Source organism: Telmatherina bonti (assembly GCF_933228915.1).
Source record: "Telmatherina bonti genome assembly, chromosome: 22".
Lineage (NCBI taxonomy): Eukaryota > Metazoa > Chordata > Actinopteri > Atheriniformes > Telmatherinidae > Telmatherina > Telmatherina bonti.
Window position 1 is genome coordinate 3317861 of NC_136631.1, and position 22662 is coordinate 3340522.

The following is a 22662-nucleotide window of genomic DNA, read 5'->3' on the forward strand; positions in this document are numbered from 1 at the left end:
CTTATTTAAGATTTAAGATTATTAAGGAACATACCAACAAGTCAGTAGAGCCACGGAGTGATGTTTGGGTCGCGGTACAACTGTCCATTGATAAATAATTTATCCACGGCGATGACAGCGCGAGCTCCTTCGGCGATGGATTTCCTCCTGATGGGGAACAGGACTCTCCGCCGATCCAGGATCTCTCTTGGAAACTGGTCATTAACTGCATAATGGAGGCCCTGAAGTTCACGACCCTGACTCTTCACCTGCTCCTTTTGTTTGTAGTTAACAAACTTGGCTACGATGGGCCGTGGCCGGCCGGCTCCGGGTTTCTTTCCGCCCAGACGGTGAACTCGGTGAAAGGCGATGTTCCCCACCGTTTCTTCCGGGAGCTTTAGATGAGTCTGGATGAAGTTTTTGACTGTGGTCTCGGGGTCCTCATCTGCTTGTTCTGGAATCCCTGCAAACACCAAGTTGTCCCTCATGCTTCTGGCTTGCAGATCCAGCACCGCTTCCTTCATCTTCTTGTTCTCCTCGGAGACTCTGGTCAATCCCTCGGTGAGGGATTTAACCGACTCTCTGAGGACCGCGTTTTCTATGGCCAGTGTTTCCACTTGCTTCTGGCTGAATTCCAGTGATTCCCGCAAGGCCTGAAACTCTTTGTGGAGAATCTCCACCAGGCTCAAGCGCGTATCGAAACTACTGAGCTTTTTATCGATAGAAATAAGAACATCGGTCGTGTCGTTCCCCGGCGACGAAATGTCTCCGGATGAATCCTCATTCCGCTGTCTTTTAGCCTGAGATGGTGCGGCTGGGGTTGATGTTTGCTTTGGCTTCCCCATGACAACTCTGTCCAAACACTGATCTATGAAGTCCGTCAGGCTGGCCAAATCCTCCCCGTTGTGCTCCAGAATGCACCTTAAAGGGACACTATTTACCTACTTAGGAGAATGTTCAAATTAATTTCAGATTAATTTGGCAAAACGCACACATTAATAAATGAATGAATGAATAGTTTACGTTTGCCTTGTGGGACTCCGCCATCTCAACCTCACTACTTGCCTACAGCATTACGTCACTTACCTGCGTCCTCCTGGCCTGAGTCTCAAAAACTATTAAGTTTTTGACAAAGACAATACCATGTCATGACACATACAATACAATATTTTTGACACAAACAGTACTATGTTGTGATACATACAATACTATGACGTTTTCTGACTAAATACTATGTGGTAATACATACTATGACATTTTTTACACAAACAATAATGTAATTTTTGACACAAACGATACTATGTAGTGACACACAACTGTTATATTTTTTGACACTTACAATACTGTTGTGAAACATAAAATACAAATTTTGACACACTCTATACGATGACATTTTTTGATGAGTATCATACAACGTCGTGATACGTACAAAACAAAAGCAACACTATTTTGTGTTGCATACAGTACCATGACATTTTTAAAAAAATCCAATACTGTGACACAGTACTGACATTTTGACACAAACAATACTTTGTCATGAGACATACAATACAATACAAATTTCTTGAGAGACATACAATACTATGATTTTATTTACAAAAACTGTTGTGATACATACGTGTAATTTTTTTTTACACATACAGTACTATGAAACCATTAGACACATACCATACTAACATTTTTGACACACTCTATACGAGGACATTTTTGCTATGTTGTGATACATACAACACTGACATTTTTGACACATACAACACTGTGAAATTTTTATACATACAATACTATGTCATAATATACAATTATGACATTTTTTGACAAAATACTATGTCGTGATGCATACAATACTATATTTTTGACACATACAATACTATGATGTTTTTCACATAGAATTCTAGGATTTTTTTGACACATACAATACTATGTCATGACATATAATTCTGACATTTTTTAACAAATACTATGTCCAAACACATACGACACTAGACACATTTTTTGACACGCCATGAATATTTTGACAAATATTAAAAAATATTTTTTGACACACACAATACCATGACATTTTTGACACATACATTACTGTTGTGAAACATGCAATCCTGACATTTTTTAAACGTACAATTGGATGTTGTGACATACAATATTATGACATTTTCTGACGCATACAATACTATGTCGTGATATACAGAATACTATGAAATTTTTTGATACATGCAGTACTCTGTTGTACGGAAGCGTAGAGCTGTCATCCTCATAAAAAAGTTTGGGCCTTATTACGTTATAACGTGACAGGTTTATTGTAAAAACGTGAAACATACCATGTATCTGAAAACGTGAACTTGGTCATTTTCGACTTTAGATGAGGAAATTGTGTGCGGGGTGGATAGGAGATCACAAATGGCTCATTTACAGAACTTGACAGAGTTTTTCTTCATACTTGGGTTGAGACATTGTGAAATTATGGTGCTTTGGAACACTTTGGATCCATTATAATAAATATAGGTAGTTTAAGGACAGTTTGAAAAGGCATGGGTCTGTACAGAAGGAAAAATGAGTCCCCATGATGTGGCATCATTTCTAATTGAAACTTGAGCGGCACGAGAATCGTTATGAATGCAAACATCATCGGTGCATCCAAGTGCCATCTATCCATCCCTCCTCTACCGCTTATCGGGGTTCTGATCGCAGCAGTAACCAGGGAAGCCCCCCTCCTCAGCCACATTCGCCAACTCTGCGGGGGGTCCCAAGGCGCTCCCGGGCCAGCTGAGAGATGTAATTCCTCCAGCGTTCAAGTGGTTATACGTTTTTACAATAAAACATATGACGTTATAACGTGATACGTTTCACATTTTTACAATAAAATTATCACGTTATCACGTAATAAGGCCCAAACTTTATTTTATATGAGGATGACAGCTCTATGCTTCCGTACTGTTGTGATACAAACAATACTGACATTTTTGACACATGCTATACTATGTATGTCTCAGAAATGTTTGTATGTATATATATGTATGTATTATTGTATGTAAGTGTGTATATATGTATCAGTCGATCAATCAATCAAGAATACTTTAATCATCCCTAGGGCAAATTCAAGGTTCAAGCACAACTCGTCCAAGTTTCGACAAACACAAAACAATAACCCATAGATCACAGAACGAGGCAGACTGAGGCCTCACAGCCAGCTTTACCCGACGCCGCCTTTCAACAGACAAGAACACAAGTACAGGATTGAGGGTAGAGGGCAAAAACAGGTACCAGGCAGTGCCTAGTTGGGTTGCAGTCTGGAGAGACAAAAAAAAACACCTCCGATACACATAAGTACAAATTCACACGACACAATAGTCCAGCTCCGCGGTGAGTCAAGGGTGTGTGTGGACCACAGCCAGGTGCCACAGTCCATGTGGATACGGGACAGAGCTTCAGCGAACATCACATCCCTTCCTCACAGGGTTGTACCGGCCCCAAGGCCTTCAGGAAAGCCACATTCAGATAAGATTGTTTATTTGGGTTTCAAGCCAGGAAAATATTTTGCTCCCAACCTTGACTCCATGACTGGTCTCACACTGGCAGCGCCAAACAGCCTGATGTTGAGGGGGTCAGTTTCCACCAATACGAGCAGACATTCACTCCACGCTGGAATCAGTTCTGTGGGCCAGCTCTGGAACCAGTTTGCCAGTTTGGGCCAGATTGGCATCCTGTTTGCGATCCAGCTTGGTCAGTGCTTGAGTCTGTGCACTGCTCGCACGGTAAATTCCGCTGCCCATATCCGGCATATTTTCAGGTAGATCAGAAATCCACCAGCTCCAATAAGCAAAAAAAGCGATTATCATAAATTCAAAATTGTAAATATCTTCCACATCCCTGATTGAGAGAACCACCAGAGACATCTGTCTCCACTTGGCCCACAAGTCCAAAGCGTATCCAGTCGGATGCTTCCCATCAGGACATGAGGGCTCCCCTCTGCCCGGTCCCCCAATGTTTGAGGAAAGAGGAGATGTACAGTGAGGCTCCAAGTCAGACGGCATAAAGAAGCTGGCCAGAATGAGAGGAAGGAGAGAAACAGCAAAGGAAAAAGCTTACGCCGATGTATGTATTTATGTATTTTAGTCTGAAAGCATGTGTGTATGTATATGTTTACATATCTAAGTACGTATGTATGTCTGTGTGTAAGTATGTATGAAACTATTCATGTATGTTCGTCTGACAGCATGTATGTATGTGTTTATATATGCATTTTTTTTATGTATGAAAGTATGTATGTCTGTATGTAATTATGTATGGAAGAATGTACGTAAGTATTATTAAATATATGTGTGTATGTATGTACGTATGTATGTAAAGTATGTGTGTGTGCATGTATTATTGTATGTAAGTGTATCTGTTGTATGTATGTATCTAAATAAGATGCAAGATAAAACAATAATTTCCTACAAAATTTGTGCAGCAAAATATTAAGTTAAGGTTACCATCATTTTTGTCCAGGCCAGTTTCATGAGTTTATTTTTTATATAATTCTGTTTCAGCATGGTTGAAAAACAACGTCTGACTATCATTGGTTACATGTCAAAGTCTTCATATTTATTAATACTTTTCAGATTCAAGTTTTTTCTGTGACCTTTGTGAGTTTTTCTTTCATTGACCCAAAGAGTACCAACAATTTTGTTCACATATGTATTTTTATACAGATGTATGTATATATGTGTTAATGTTTGTGTTCTGTTTCATTCTAGTCATTTTCCTGATAAGCTCAGACTGACCATCCATACAATACAGATACATCTCAGAAAATTAGAATATTATGAAAAAGTTCAATGTGTTTTGTCCCTCATTTCAGAATGTAAAACCCAGATATTATATAGATTCATTATCATTACATACAGAGTGAAACATCTCAGCCATTTATTTCTAGAAATGTTGATGATTGTGGTTTATAGATAATGAAAACCTAAAATGCAGTGTCTCAGAAAATTAGAACATTACATGACATCAATGAAAAAAAAAGGATAATTTAAACAGAAATGTCAGGTTTCTGAACAGTATGATCATTTCCATGCCTTCAGTACCTGGTTGGGCTCCTTTTGCATGAATTACTGCATGAACGCGGTGTGGCAATGGAAGCCACCAGCGTGTGGCGCTGCTCAGGTGTAATGGAAACCCAGGTTGCTTTGATAGCAGCCTTCAGGTCGTCTACATGGTTGGCACTGGTGTGTAGTGTAGCAGCTCTTGATGTCCAGCTTCAGTCCACTCCTTGTGAAGCTAAATCTTAGTCAACTTGTGTTTTTTTTCCTCTTCCTCCAGCTTACCTGCCGTTCAACTCCTTGAATCCATTTCCATCCCTGGGTTTTCTCTGCCACCAACCACCAGCACCGACAGCTCAGGAGGAAACTGCTATTCTGCACAACTACAGCTCCACTTCCTTGTACACTCCAGAGCTTTCTGTTACTAGATTAAAACCCTACTATGAAGCATCATTTCTGTAAGGTTCTTACCATCATTCCAAAACCCATAAAAGTCTAGTCTGTATGGATGTACAAACACATGTATGCATATATGCATGTATGTGATTTGGTCTTAGTCTGAGTTAGAATGCATGTAGGTCTGAATGTATGTACACATGTATGTATGTGTCTGTGTACATGTGTTTGTATGTTTGTATGAATGTTAATCTTAAAGTATCTTTGATTTGATTTGATTGATTTATCTTAATGTATCTTTTTTTAGCCTCAGTTGTCAGATCAGGAGGCTAAAGTGATGCTAAATCTGTTTTCTCTTCTTTTCGATTCTCTTTCTGTCCCTCTTCTGTCCTCTCCGGTCCGGTCCAGCAGCATAAACCCTGGAATACAAACAATTATGCAAAATAGATAGAAAAATAAGAATCCAAATTATCAAGGGGTCATTATATCTACAAAGCTTCCCTTGCCAAAGTAAATGTGCCCAGCAGAACAGCATCCAGATCATCAGTCTGCTGCTTAAATGCTGGACAAGACTAAATATAAATAAATAAAATCATAAAATGATGCAAAATCAATGTACCATTAAATGTAGCAACATAAAAACCTGCTACTATCTACCTGCTATCCTCACTGCAGCACCTCCACCTCAGCTGCATCCCAAACGTCTTCTTGGCTTTATTCCAGCCATAGAGGATCATTATTTTCCTGCTTTTCTCATCACTTGTTGATCTTTGGCTGCTCCTGATTGGACGTTACCGTCAGTTTAAGCTCTCTGATTGGTGGAAAGTCTGACAGGAAGTGTCTTCATCATCATGTCCAGGTGGAAATAGAGGTCTCTTAGCAACATGGTAGTGATGGTGATGAAGATGTGATAAATAATGGTGGATTTACCATCTAGAGTCTCTGAATAAACACTACATCTGGATTGTAGACCTCCTGTACGGATAGAAACGCCGGAAAACCTCCGTAGACCAGCTGGAGGGTCACATGACCATCACCACTGCTGGTCCTGCTGGTGGAGGAGAAAAATGGGGGAGCTTTAAGGGTGAAATTTTATGTGTTAAACCTTTATTGACACAGATCTGGTTAACATGCAGCATTCCTGCTGGACAAATAAAGTGTTTAATAAACTGCTTCAAGTCTTGTGTGTGAAACTTTGTACCAGACCTCCGAGGTGCTCAGACTGACTTCCCCTTCCTCCTCCCTCTCTTCCCACCCCCACGCTGATCCCTGTCCTGGTTATGGCTTGACGGCCTGTCAGGAGACGCAGTCGAGAGCAGCAAGAGTCGACAAATTCAGCTCAGATCAGACCTGATCCCCCCGCGCACTCACGCACACATACAAGCAGGCACAGCGGTGTGCTGACCAGCGAGCGGTGAAGAGGCCCAGCGCCGTGTCCCACCTTATCTTCATCAGACCTCCCAGGCCTGACCCAGAATCCTCCAGACCTGCCAGGCAGCGCTTCCTCTGACCACATCAGTGATTACGGCGGCTGCGGCCTGGTCGCTCAGGTGGACACGCAGTGTGTGACATGATGGCTTTGGCATTGGGGGCTCCTCTGCCCAGCAGCCAGACTGTCAGGCCAAATATCTGAGCAGAGAGGAAGAAGAGCAGGAAGACTTAGCTGATAGATGGAAGGAGGAGACGGAGAAAGCTATTTCCCCGGAGTTCTGCTGGAATGAGATGGCCATTAAAACCAGTTAGCTGCTGCAGGTGGAGGCCGAAGTGCAGGACAGTGAGGATCAAACTGTGTCCAACCTGAGGACAGTCTCCAGGAGGGGCAGCAGAGGACAGACAGCGACCACAAAGCGGGAAACAATCTGATGAGCAATTTATTCTTTTATTTACTAAATTATTCAAAAATAAAAAACCCTCAGGAAATCAACAGGTCACATGACTTGGACTGAGCCAGTCCTGAACCTGCAGGGGGCGACAGCGAGCACGATCTTTTTTCTGCAGTTTTATCTTCTCTTCATCGCCCACTTGTTAGATCTAGAATAGAATTTAAATTTAAGCTAATGTGATTGGTTGTTTGTCTCCTTGCAGTGGACAGGTGACCTGTCCAGGTGTTGCTGCCTCCACTAGGTTTCCTCCATACAGAATCCTTTTCCTGGATTTGTCTCTTTTGTTTTTTTGGGCCACTGTGGTCCATGTATTTGCTATAAGATGTTAATGTGAGGGACCAAGCTGGCGAGGGAAGAGGAACACAGGTGGCTTCAAAAGAAAAGGGTTTTATTTGCCCAAACAATATAAATGAATTAGGCCTTTAAAAGAGGTCAACTAAGCAAAACCTAAATCAAAGTCTGAAAATAACTAAACTAACAGATTAGAGAACATAATCAACACAACACAAAAACATACTGACCTGACAAACAACAAACAAAGGAGAACTTAAATACTGGCTGATCAGACCAGTTACAAAACATATGGGGGAACACATTAAACATACTAACAAACTAGACAAAGAAACAGAACCTAACTGTTAGCTTAATTATTCTTAACAAAACTACTAACAAAAGGTAAACCCAAACTACTCAAAAGTGGGAAAGAAAATGAACAAACATTTGAAGAAACTAAACTAAACTTTTAATCTCCCCCTCTGAAGATGAGGTCTTCCCAAAGGCCCGTGGCACTTCCTGTTCACTGGCTTCCCACCTGTGCACACTCCTGCCCCCCAATGCCCAAGCTAATCCCTTCAGCACCAGTATAAAGAAACAAGATTAACCAAAACGCAAACAATTGAAAATACAGTGGGTCCTTAATGTGCGCACTAACAAAAAGAAACCAAAGCATTTAAACTAAGTTTAAATATAAAGAAAACTAACAATGTGGTGCTTTTACCGCCTTTATATGTGTGGCCATTGGTCTGGCCATCACAGTTAATAAAGATGAAATTAGAATAAAACTTTACTCCAGGGTGTGAAACTTTGTGTACGCCTCACAAAGGGGCTGCAGAGTGTCTCCGCCCACCTTCCCGCCTAGCATCCTGTCCCACCAGCAGGGTTTAGGGTCGGCTTAAAAGACACAAATAAACCAGAAAAGAAGTGATATGTCCAGCTTGACCAGGTCTCAGGCCTGCACCTTCCATCTTTATCGAAGGAATGTGTGGTGTGAAAACAAGAGCAAGTCGTGCAGCTTTCCCCTCCAAGTTTAATGTCCCGTTGTCCACGGTGGGAAGTATGAGACCCAATTCATCGAAATTTAGGTTGCACTTATATTCTGTAAACAAAAGATGGGCGGAGCCTTCATGATATCAGCTGTAGGTTTCTGATGAGCTGAACTGATGCTGGGGGTTTCAAACGGTGGTCCCGCTGTGTGGAGTTTGCATGTTCTCCCCGTGAATGTGTGGGTTCTGTCCAGGTTCTCCTGCTTCCTCCCACCGTCCAAAGACACAATGTTGGGTTAACTGGTTAATCTAAATCATCTCTAGGAGTGAGCATGAATGGTTGTCTCTGTGTGGCCCTGCGACCCGCCTCTCGCCTGATGATTGCTGGCATACGCTCCAGCTTCCCCACGATCCCGAACTGGATGAAGCGGTTCAGAAAATGGATGCATGGATGAAGTAAAGCTGGGTGAGCGGTTCCCATCATTGCTACCTTGGCAGCATCATGTGTCGTCTCTGGGGGGCTGTAAGTGTGGGGTGCATGACTGACACCCATCAAACTCCCAGCTGCCGATAGCTAAGAGTCAACGGGGGCGAGCCAGCTCAAAGGTGCAGTTATGCTACAATCTGCCTTCTTACTTCTACATATTAGATACCTGTCAATCAAAAGGAAACACCCCTAATTATGCCAAATTTCCAGATTAGAAAACATCTACATGTATGAGTTGTATAAAAAAAAAAGTAGGTCAGCCAAGAGACATTGTCCCCTCAGCGTGTCCTGGTTTTCTTCCTCACCAGGGAAGCATCCAGGAGGCAGATGTCTGATCTACCTCATCTGGATCCTCTGGATGTGGAGAAGCATCAGTTCTACTCTGATCTCCTGGATGGCCGAGCTTCTATCACTATCTCTCTATCTATGTATCTATCTATCACTAAGGGAGAGTCCAGACACCCTGAGGAGGAAACCTAGGAAAGTAATGATTAGATGATGCAATCATAGTATTATTATGAATGATTTTTTTCTTTTTATTTCTTTTTTATTTATGTTCATATATATATATATATATATATAATAGCGTTCCCAGGCCAGCCGAGAGATATAATCCCTCCAGCGTGTCCTGGGTCTTCCCCGGGGTCTCCTCCCAGATGGACGTGCCTGGAACACCTCACCAGGGAGGTCCAGGAGGCATCCTGACCAGATGCCCGAGCCACCTCAACTGGTTCCTCTCGATGCGGAGGAGCAGCGGCTCTACTCTGATCTCCTCCCGGATGACCGAGCTCCTCACCCTATCTCTAAGGGAGAGCCCGGCCGCCCTGCGGAGGAAACCCATTTCAGCCGCCTGTATACGAGATCTGGTTCTTTCGGTCACGACCCACAGCTTAACCACAGTCGATCAAAACTGCAGTAACTCATATTATCAACTCCTCTCTTGAATCTGGGGTCTTTCCCTCTGTCTTCCAGCAAGCTCGGGTCACCCCGCTGCTGAAGAAACCCACACTCGACCCAGTCCAGGTTGGAAACTACCGGCCGGTCCCACCGGTGTTGTTTTTATCTAAACTACTAGAGCGTTCTGTCTTCAGCCAAATCTCGCAATTCCTCCATGATGAAAACCTTTTTGATCCATATCAGTCTGGCTTTAGGCCCTTGCCTAAAGGCCCCAATCCACTGGAACTGCTCTCCTGTCTGTTACTGATTCCCTCCGGCTTGCCAGGTCCACTGGTCAGTCCTCAGTCCTGGTCCTGCTGGACCAGATCCACTGGTCAATCCTCAGTCCTGGTCCTGCTGGACCAGATCCACTGGTCAATCCTCAGTCCTGGTCCTGCTGGACCAGATCCACTGGTCAATCCTCAGTCCTGGTCCTGCTGGACCAGATCCACTGGTCAATCCTCAGTCCTGGTCCTGCTGGACCAGATCCACTGGTCAATCCTCAGTCCTGGTCCTGCTGGACCAGATCCACTGGTCAGTCCTCAGTCCTGGTCCTGCTGGACCAGATCCACTGGTCAATCCTCAGTCCTGGTCCTGCTGGACCAGATCCACTGGTCAATCCTCAGTCCTGGTCCTGCTGGACCAGATCCACTGGTCAATCCTCAGTCCTGGTCCTGCTGGACCAGATCCACTGGTCAATCCTCAGTCCTGGTCCTGCTGGACCAGATCCACTGGTCAGTCCTCAGTCCTGGTCCTGCTGGACCAGATCCACTGGTCAGTCCTCAGTCCTGGTCCTGCTGGACCAGATCCACTGGTCAATCCTCAGTCCTGATACTTCTGGACCTGTCTGCTGCTTTTGACACAGTGAACCATCAGATTCTCCTCTCCACACTCTCTGAGCTCGGCATCTCTGGATCTGATCTCCTGGTTCTCGTTGTACCTCTCAGGAAGATCCTTCAGGATATCCTGGTGAGAAGAAGTGTCCAGCTCACATGAGTTGAAAACAGGGGTGCGTTGAAACAAGGGTCGGTGCTCGGCCCTCTTCTCTTCTCACTACACACCTCCTCACTTGGTGCAGTCATAAGTTCTCATGGCTTCTCCTATCACTGTTACGCTGATGACACTCAGCTTTTCCTCTCCTTTCCTCCGGATGACACGGCCGTCTCAATGAGAATATCAGCTTGCCTTGCTGATATCTCGGCATGGATGAAGGCTCACCACCTCATCAATCTGTCCAAGACAGAGCTCATTGTCTGTCCAGCCAATCCTTCCTTACACCTGCAATCAACTGTGAAGCTTGACTCTGTCACACTTGTTCCTACGTCTGCTGCCTGGAATCTGGGTGTCATGGTGGATGACCAGCTGACCTTTAAGGTCCATGTTGCCTCGGTTGCCCGTACCTGCCGATTTGCTCTCTACAACATCAAGAGAATCAGACCGTACCTGACAGAACACACGACTCAGCTTCTGGTTCAGGCTCTGGTCATCTCACACATCGATTACTGCAGTTCCCTACTGGCAGGTCTGCCTGCATGCTGGTTAAACCTCTGCAGATGATCCAGAACCAGCAGCGCGTCTGGTTTTCAACCAACCCAAACAAGCTCATGTCACTCCTCTGCCATTCGCTCTTCACTGGCTTCCGGTCGCAGCACGCATCAAATTTAAAGCCTTGCTTCTGGCTTACAAAACAATAACTCAAACGGCTCCCGTCTACCTTCACTCCCTAATCCAGACCTACACTCCCTCTCCACAGCTACGTTCCACCAGTGAAAGACGCCTCGTGTTACCACCACAACGTGGGACTAAATCACCAGCCAGACTCTTTTCCTCTGTTGTGCCACGATGGTGGAATGATCTCCCAAACTCTGTCCGCTCTGCAGAGTCCCTGTCTACTTTTAAGACCCAGCTGAAGACTCAGCTCTTCAAGGAGAACTTCAACACTTAGTTTAGTTATAATTGTTGGAAAGTTGGAGAGCTTAGCCCAGTTCTTTGCAGCAAACTTTATGATATTAATTCTTTGCATTGTAACATATGTGACATTATATGGTGGGAAGGGAGTAAACAAAAAAAACAAATAAAAACAAAACTAAACATATGTGACATTATATGGTGGGAAGGGAGTAAACAAAAAAAACAAACAAAAACAAAACTAAACAAACAAATATATATATATATATATATATATATATATATATATATATATATATATATATATATATATATATATATATATATATATAAATATATAAAAATAAATAAAATAAAAACTTCATGCAAGGATGTGCATCCAACTGGACAATCCACTAGTATCTTCCTACGATGTCCTCTACTGTTTGATTTTGTGCTTGTGTTGTTCTCACTCATATGTAAGTTGCTTTGGATAAAAGTGTCTAAATGACTGTAGAATAGAATAGAATAGAATAGAATAGAATAGAATAGAATAGAATAGAATAGAATAGAATAGAATAGGTGAGGGTAGGAACGTAGATCAACTGGTAAATCGAGAGCTTCGCCTTCTGGCTCAGCTCCTTCTTCACCACGACAGACCGGCGCAGAGTCCACATTACTGCAGACGCCGCACCGATCCGTCTGTCCATCTCACGCTCCATCCTTCCCTCACTCGTGAACAAGACCCCGAGATATTTAAACTCCTCCACTTGAGGCAGGACCTGACTCCCGACCCGGAGAGGGCAATCCACCCTATTCCGGCTGAGGACCATGGTCTCAGATTTGGAGGTGCTGATTCTCATCCCAGCCACTTCACACTCGGCCGCGAATCGCTCAAGTGAGAGCTGGAGATCACGACCAGATGAAGCCAACAGGACCACGTCATCCGCAAAAAGCAGGGACCAAATCTTGAGGCCACCAAGCTGGATCCCCTCAACACCTCGGCTGCTCCTAGAAATTCTGTCCATTGTTACCCATCAGCTGCCTCCAGAGTCCCACAGGCCAAGAAGGCCCGATAGGACTCCTTCTTCAGCTTGACGGCATCCCTCACTGCTGGTGTCCACCAACGAGTCCTGGGATTACCGCCACGACAGGCACCAACGACCTTACAGCCACAGCTCCGGCCGGCCGCCTCAGCAATAGAGGCACGGAACACAGCCCATTCTGACTCAATGTCCCCCGCCTCACTCGGGACATGTTCGAAGCTCTGCTGAAGGTGGGAGTTGAAGCTCGCTCTGACGGGGGACTCAGCCAGACGTTCCCAGCAGACCCTCACAACACGTTTGGGCCTGCCAGCTCTGACCGGCTTCCTCCCCCACCATCTGAGCCAACTCACCACCAGGTGGTGATCAGTTGAAGCTCCGCCCCCCTCTTCACCCGAGTGTCCAAAGCATGTGGCCGCAGGTCCGACGATACGACTACAAAGTCGATCATGGAACTGCGGCCCAGGGAGTCCTGATGCCAGGTGTACATATGGACACTCTTATGTTCGTCGTTGAATGATTTTATTCTGTCTAAAAATCTGGACATCCTGTTTCTGATTGAAACCTGGCAGAACCGTTCATCTCTCATCAAACTCTGCCCAGCCAGTTAATCCTTCATAGCTCAGCCTCGGACATTTGGCCGTAGAGACCGAAGAGCTGCGGTTTTTAGAAGCTGTCTGTCTTGTCACTCAGTGAACATTGGACACTTTGCCTGTGTCTGATGTGTCAGATGCTTAAAGTGGGTGACAAGAATCCTTTTTACTGCTGTCTACAATCCACCTGGTCCGAACAGTCAGTTTTTAAATGAGTTTGGTGACTTTTTATCTTTTAGTCTGAAGCTGTCCAGCTGAGTTATAGTTGGAGATTTTAACATACATGCTGATGATGACTCTGACCTCTTTGCCAGAGGTTTCCTTGGTGTCGAGATTATTTTAACTTTCTTCAGCATGTGTCTGAACCCATATATGTTAAAGACCATACTCTGGACCTTGTTTTTACTTTAGGTTTGGATACTGATTGCCTTTTTTTCTGAGGACGTTTTTGTTTCTGATCACCTCTGTGTTCTTTTTAACATTCCGTTTCCTGTGTTGGTCTCTCCTGCTCGGAGAACCAAAAGTGTTTCTGTTGCTAAGTCATCCCCCTGGCTTGATGACAATATTCTGTGTTTAAAACAATCTTGTAGAAAAGCTGAGCGCCTAGGGAAGAAAACAGGATTGCATGTCCACCAGCTTTTCCTGAAGGATCTTCTGACTACTTTCAACAATGCTGTCAGAGATGCAAAGGCTGCCTATTCCAAAAATTTAATCTCAAAACACCATTAGTAACTAACTTGCTAATGGTGTTATTTAACACCATTAACCCTAACCCTAATCCATCACCATTGGTGATCTCTTAAAAAGCAGCTTAAAACATCTTTTAATCTTCCTTTTACTTAGTTTTATTTGTTTTTATGTTTGTCCTCATGTTTTATAATGTTTTAAACTTTTTGTGTTTTATTGTGAAGCACTTTGTGATTTTTATCTTGAAACGAGCGACACAAACAAACATTTACTCGTCAGTATTTACTGGTACGTATCTGTCATTGTTTGCTTCATTTCTCTGTAAATCTGTTTTGTCCAGCGGACGGCTGATCGTGCTACGCAGCGTTGTCACTCATCTTGCCCAAAAAATCCAGAACTCGTCTGGAATCATATTTATGAAGCAGTTGCTGGAAAAACCTGATTGTTTAGTAAATCCCAGCAGTCAGTGGACAAAACCCGCTTGGATGGATGCTGTTAGCATGTTCTGCAGCTAACCGGTCGATACCTCCAGAAAGACAACCTGATAACAGTTTAAACATATAAAACAACTTTAATTTGTCAAAAAATAATAAAACTGAGCACATCGACACAAATGTAATTGTTAAATGTTGTGCATTTTATGAAGAAACAGATCTGCTGTTTCTGAACAATGTTTTAACAAGCTGTGAACTGATAGCATCGTGTTGCTTTGCTAAACTTTAGAGAATTGCTTGTAAAACGTCAAATTTTTTAACGTTGGCAGTAAGAAACAGTTTTTACAGCAGGATGGAAGTAAGTAAGTATTCCACCATAACTCCCAATCAGCCATGATGTTCCGGAAAAATCAGTCTTTCATTAAACTTTGGTTTGCATGATTTTAATACATCAATATTCACCTATTTTTACCCTTCAGGCTGCAGCGCGGTGAGAAGCAGCGGCGATGAAGCTGAATTTAGTCTCCTAGAGGTTCAAACACGTGACTGTCAGGATGATTTGGTCCAGAGGACCCACGAACCTCCAGTTTATCTCCTAACAGCAGAAAAGCATTAAAAGTTTGATCTATTTTCAGGGAATCTGAACCTGAAGCGTGTTGGGAAAAAAATCCAAACTAAAATAGAAAAATGACACAAAGCTGAAGATAAAACATGAAATATTTAAACTTGAACTGAATCACTGTTTTGTTTTTATATAATAAATTCTGGTTTTAGTAAATAAAAAAAAGAACATTTTCAGAGTTTTTTTCTTCCAAAACGCCCATTTTTCCAGAGTTCTGTCTCGGTGATTGGGAGAAAAAGCTCATCGGGATGGTTTGATTATTTCCCGTGTCTGTCTGCCTGCTTTTGTGAGGATGAATATAGAGCAACATGTTCAGCTGCTGGAATTCTGGAGGAATTAATGATTGGGAAAATAATTCTCTTTGAAAGTGAGGGAGGAATGAAAGGTGGTGCCGTGTGAGGAAACGTGTTTGTGTTGGAGGAGTTCAGAGCTTTAAATAAATCTCTGATTAGATTTTGTCTTTAAACGGAATCATTTCAACTTTGACATCTGTAAAGTTCTGGAGGGCTTCACGCGCCTCCTCATTCAGCACCTCATGCACAACATCTCAGGATGAGCCTCACTGCTTTCACAGCCTGCTGCAGACACGCGCGCTCCTCAGCGAGTGGCAGCGGATGGCCGCCAGAGGGCGCTGTTGCACCGCAGGTCGCTGCTGACCCGAGGGGAGCGTGCATGTCGCGCGAGCCACGATGAAGAGTCCAAACATCTCTCAAGATTTCACAGATTAAACATCAAACATCAAACCAAGGAGCCGCTCTGACGCAAACAGGCTGTGACGTCAGCACCAACACATAAACATCAACATTAGTTTTAGTGGAGAAAAGTTCCTAAAAGTCTGAAGGACAGAAAATATGTATATATATATATATATATATATATATAGAGAGAGAGAGAGAGAGAGAGAGAGAGAGAGAGAGAGAGAGAGAGAGAGGAGATCTATCTATATATCTAGATAGAGATATATCTATCTAGATATATATCTATATCTATCTAGATATATATCTATATATATAGCTACCTATCTATCTATCTATCTATCTATCTATCTATCTATATATATATATATATATATATATATATATATATATATTTATATATATATATATATAAAGTGAAATGATGCACCTGTCGCCCACCTGACTGATGAGCCAATCAGGTTGCAAGGACAAGGAGCCCCTCCATGTGGCGGCGGAAGTGTCTGCAGACCCCCCTCGTCACGCATGTGCGTGTGGGCACGCGCTGGTGCGCTGAGATGGATGTTTCTCTGCTTTAATCTTCATTAAAAGCAAAAAGTTCCATCTGAGACCCACACCTACACACACACACACACACACCTACACACACACCTACACACACACCTACACACACACACACACACACCTACACACCTACACACACACACACACATACACACACCTACACACACACCTACACACACACACCTACACACCTACACACACACACACACATACACACACCTACACACACACACACACACACACACACACACACACACACACACACACACCTACACACACACACACACACACCTACACACACACACACACACACATACACACACACACCTACACACACACACACACACGGGTCGGCCGAACAGGAAGACAATCTTCCTGTCAGTCTCCATCATCATCATCTTCACTATGGATCACGCGCACAAACACGCGCACGTTTCTTCTTCTGCTGTTATGGAAGTTTTTGCTCCTGAGATGAAACGGAACCGGATCAGGTGAAGAACTGGATCTCCTCAGACCTCATCAGACTCCAGGAGGTCGCGAGGCTGCCGCGTGACCCGGTCCAGACCGGGTCCGCAGCGACGTGGGTTTATTTTTATTTACTGGTTTATATTTACACAACAAACCCACGCGGGATTTTTCTGTAATTTCTGCGCGCGCGGCAAGGCCTCCATGTTTTTTTAGGCTAAAATCCCAGAAAGTCTGTCCACTCCGCGCGTGGGAGCAGCAGTGCTTTCAGACATGCCACTGTCGTGTTTGTGCGCGTGCACGCGTGCCAGTGGTCTGAAAGGTCAAACATGCGCTCTGAACGCGGAACGCCGCGCGCGGCAGCGTCAAAAAGCCGCTCATAATAACACCCCATCACCCTGGAAACATGTCCAGCGCGAGCGCAGGCGCGTGCACAGCGTCCAGCCCCGCGTGCAGCAGGTGTGGACTCGCTCCACTATTGTTGTTTTTATTTGTTTAGCGGAAAGAATTCCAATTCAGCAGCGACGCGTCCGCGGCAGAGAAGAGGTGGCTCTGACCGCTGTCGCCGTGCGCGCCACATGCCCAGGTGTGTGTGCGCGAGGGCGTAAGTGTGTGTGTGAGCGTGTTTTTGTGTGAAAGCTACCACTAGTCGCCCCCAGTGCTCTTCAGTCTCCACTCTCCCTTCTCACCGCACGCGGAACGTCACGTCCGCAACTTGAACTGGAGTTTTGCCGTCAGAGAGCCGCGCGCACAGCGGGCACGCGGGACTGCGCTGCCAGCACAAAGAGAGGAGAGGGTGACAGACCGTCCTCAGACCAGTACTGGGCTCTGACTGGGACACTTCCAGTCTAACCCGCCTGCCCGGCCGGAGCCGCACGCGCAGACACGTCTCGGGAACAAGACTGGATTCTTATTTTACAAACGTTCACGCGCCAGTTCACGTTCAAGTCACCTGCTTTCCCCACGCGGGACCGGACAGCGCCGGGTGGGCGGACAGTGTACGCGGACCCTGTGTGACCGTCAGGAAGTGACCCGCCGCGCGCCTGCCGCTCCTCGCCGCGTCGCTTCGCGCTCCTCGGAGGGATGGAGTGAAGGCAGGAACCCCCCCCGTCCCCCCCCCCCCCCCGTCCCCTCCACCGCCAGCGGAACCGGGGAGGCGCGCCCCACTTTGGCACCGAGTTCCGGAGCGAGCGCCCCGGCGCCGCGCCGCTTGCCGCACGGAGAACCGAGGCGAAACCCGCCGCGTGCGGCTCGGTTCGAGGGCCGCGTTTGGGCCAGCCGGCAGCGGGTTCTGGACCCAGTTTGGCCATTAGGCGGAGCGTCCGGAGGAGGAGGAGGAGGAGGAGGAGGAGGAGAGCCGACCCTTCCCGCGCCGCTCTCCGGGTCATGCCAGAGTAGATGCCGGGGCGATGTCCCGACGCAAGCAGGGGAACCCGCAGCACCTGTCCCGCAGAGACATCCCAGGTAAGTCCACCTGCAGCGCGGCTTCCTGCTCCTTCACGCCTCCAGTCCCGCGGAACGTTTCCAGGGTCCAGCTAGAAGTCAGGGGACCCGGGGGGCCACTTTTCCTCCTTTCTCCGGGTTTATTTCCAGACAAACGTTCCGCGGCCGCGGCAGCCGCTCAGGCCGCGTCTCGCGCAGCTTTCCTGCAGTTTGTCTGAGAAAATATAAATCTCCAGTTTTACTGCGAAACTTGTTTCAGATCCATGATTTTATCTTTTATTTAGACTTTAATATGAGATAAAAACAAGTTTTTACTTCTTGACATTTAAAACTTTATTTTTTCTAAATGATAAAAATAAAAAAGAAAAGAGGTTCGGGCTCGCGCTGCGCACGCGGCCGGTGTGTCCCGCGCGCTCGTGGCCCGTTCAGGTTTTCAGCTGGAAGTGGGAAATAATGTTTTTGTCGTCCCGCACGCGCAGGAAAGCTGCGCGAAGCTGAAATAGTGAAGAAAATCATCAGTTTTACATTTAATTTATTTTTCATTTAAATTAATTTTAAATTAAAGATAAAAGTGGAAAAACATTTTTTTTTAAATCTTTTATTTAAATTTATTTAAATTAAAAAAAAAAGCATCTTTTTGCCTTTTTTCCTGCAAACATTCTGACCTGCAGTCAGACCCAGAACCAGACCCAGAACCTACTGGAGGTCACATGACCTCTGCAGCCTCCGCACCATTCAGCTGCAGGGCACACACACACACACACTCCGCGTGTAAAGTGTGAGATTATGGGAATTCTTTTTAAGCTGCTTGTGAGAAAATCCATCTGAGTTTTTAGAACAATTTTTATTCATATTTTTGCAAAATGCAGAAAAATTTCATGATTTAGATTTTTTCTGAGCAACAGGAGGAACAGAGGCCCGAAAGACTTCACCACCTCCTGAACGCTGAAGGAGGTTTCTCCTCTTCCTCTGCAGCAACACACACACACACACACACACTTTCCAGTCCCACTGGTTTCCACCCGGAGCTGCAGAGTCGAAGCCGCGGCGAGCGGCGTCCAGGTGTCCCGCAGCCTAAGACGCCACAAAACGCGTCGCGGTTGTCACTGGTTTCCAGTCTGGGTGTGTGTGTATGTGTGTGTGCAGGACAGGTTTCCAGGTCCAATCAGCGTCTCAACTTATTTTGTTGTTTGGGACACACACACACACACACACACACACCGGAGTTTACTCAGCTGAAGCGTCTGAGCTGCCTTCCTCCTCCTCCGGTCTGTCTGCTAGGGGGAGCTCTCAGGCTGTCAGCGCTGCTTCACACTGCTGGTGGTGTGTGTGTGTGTGTGTGTGTGTGTGTGTGTTAATCAGATGACATCAGTGCTGGAAGACCACATTCACCTCTTTAACTGTCAGCAGCTGCACACCGAGTACTTCACTGTCGGTGACACTTATTTACAGTGAAGACTGTCACTTCACCACACCGACCGTGTGTGTGTGTGTGTGTGTGTCTGTGTAGTGAAGGTTTACACACATTTCCTTCAAACCGCCATTTATTAATCCGTCATCTGAGACTGATTTCTCCTCTTTTATGACTGAATCTCCTCCAGATTCAAGCTCTGCAGTGGAGTGCTTCATTTGCAGCCCGGGGCCGCCCTCCCGGTTCATGTGGCGGAATCTCCACCTCGCAGCGACCTTTACGTCCACGTTCCGCCGCAGATCTGTGATAAAGTTGTAAAACCTCTGGTGCAGAAGCCGTTCAGTTTGTGATGGCTGACAGGAAACAAGAGGAGATGTCTGAAGTCTACAGACGCCTCTGCACCAACGTGCACGCTTAGAAGAGTCTCCGAAACCAAGACGGAAGAGTTTTCAGATAAATCTGATCAAACTGTCGGAGGAATGAAACTAACAGAATAAATTCAAAGGAACGATGTGACGTTACATTTCAGAGTTAAACGTTAATAATAAAACGTTTGCAGGAAGCGTGATGGTGTGTGCACGCAGCAGTGTGCACGTAGCCGTGTGCACGCAGCTTCTTCTCTGGTTTTTGGAGCCATGTTGATCAACAGGAAACTGCTGGCGGCGCTCAGCAGCAGGTGCGTACGTTCTCAGATCACGGTGCGATAAGTCCAAACCGCAGAGACGGTGGCCTGCTCAGGACAAACTTCTCAGAACAAACCCGAAAAGCGTCCTTTCATTCTCATGACTTCTTCTGCTCCCGGTGACTGAAATCTGCCGCAGTCTGACTCACAGAAAGCGTTGAGGCGAATCGGCCAGGCGCTGCTGTTCTTTGCACAAACTGCTGCGTGGCGTGCAGGTTAGCAGAAACCGCCAGCGAAGGCAGCGTTTGCTTTTCACCGCCGTCTTTGAACGTCTCGCTGGGCAGCGAAACCAGAGATTTTCTTCTTTGTTTGTTTGTGGTTTGAAGCAGTTCTTGTCAAACACACACGGTTGCATATTTCAGGTCATGTTGTTATCAGGATCGCTGGAGTCTGCAGGGTGTGTGTGAGGATGGGGGGGTCACTATGAGTGTGTGTTGGGTTTGTTCCAGGTCAGTTAACTGGCTTCTTTCTCTCTCATGTTTATTAGCAGGGAAACAAACTCTGTACTGTCCGCGGCTGATCATTTCAGCAGCGGAAGACAGATGGCTGCAGCCTGAAGGCCACACACACACACACACACACACGCACACACTCATGCATATGTGTGTACGGACATGTTACAACACGACGCATGCAACACACACACAGAAAGTGGCGGTGTGGTACACCTGGACACACTTCCTGTAGCCGTAGCATCCAGACAGATGCTTGCGTCGCCTTTTTTTGGTTTAGTTTTAGTTGTGATGATGAATGGGCGGTTCTCGCACCGCGCAGGTTAAATTCCAGGGTTGGTCTGCGTGTTTTCAGCCGGTGAGCTGATCACCTGCGTGTCTGAGGCAGCAGGTAGACGGCGAGGTGGGCCGCGCCATCTGGCGCCTTCATCTGCAGCTGACGTCCCAAATCTGTTTGCTTTTCTAACATGGAGGCCGAGACAAACGGCCACGCCGCTGCGGATCCATCATCTGTTACTGACAGGGCGGCGGCGATGAGGAAGAGGACGAGTTTCTTCATCACATCTTTTTTCCTAAACTGTCGCAGACCTATTTCACTCCGTCACATCTGCAGCAGACCTACGCCTGGGCATTCCACCTTTCAGACAGAAAACTTTTCACACAAACATGAATCTCATTAGTTGATACGACATGATACGATATGGGCACGGTACGATACGATGCGGTACGATACGAAACGATATGACACGATACGATACAACATGATAGGACACGGTACGACAAAATACGATACGATACAACACGGTACGATACGATATGGACACAGTACAATATCGACACGGTACGATATGATACGACACAATACGACACGGTGCGACACAATACGACACGGTACGATGCGACACAGTGCGATACGATGCGATACGATACGGTATGACATGATACGACACAATATGACACGGTACGATGCGACACAGTGCGATACGATACGGTATGACATGATACGACACAATACGACACGGTACGATGCGACACAGTGCGATACGATGCGATACGATATGGTATGACATGATACGACACAATACGACACGGTACGATGCGACACAGTGCGATACGATGCGATACGATACGGTACGACATGATACGACACAATATGACACGATATGTTACGGTACGACATGATACGACACGGTGCGACACAATATGACACGGTACGATGCGACACAGTGCGATACGATGCGATACGATACGGTATGACATGATACGACACAATACGACACGATATGTTACGGTACGACATGATACGACACAATACGACACGGTGCGACACAATACGACACGGTACGATGCGACACAGTGCGATACGATGCGATACGATACGGTATGACATGATACGACACAATATGACACGATATGTTACGGTACGACATGATACGACACAATATGACACGATATGTTACGGTACGACATGATACGACACAATATGACACGATATGTTACGGTACGACATGATACGACACAATACGACACGGTGCGACACAATACGACACGGTACGATGCGACACAGTGCGATACGATGCGATACGATACGGTACGACATGATACGACACAATATGACACGATATGTTACGGTACGACATGATATGACACAATATGACACGATATGTTACGGTACGACATGATACGACACAATACGACACGGTGCGACACAATACGACAC

The 22662-nt window shown here is 45.5% G+C and overlaps 1 protein-coding gene across 1 annotated transcript in view; it reads left to right on the forward strand.

Annotated features, from left to right (window-relative positions):
• Positions 1-18363: 18363 nt before the first annotated feature.
• Positions 18364-22662, forward strand: part of bcl11ba (BCL11 transcription factor B a) — a gene marked incomplete at both ends in the record, with an annotated part of 43732 nt that continues 39433 nt past the window's right edge. Inside the window, one exon of the mRNA XM_079262669.1 lies at positions 18364-18418. Coding sequence (XP_079118795.1) covers positions 18364-18418 — 55 coding nt within the window. The remainder of the gene's footprint in view (positions 18419-22662) is intronic.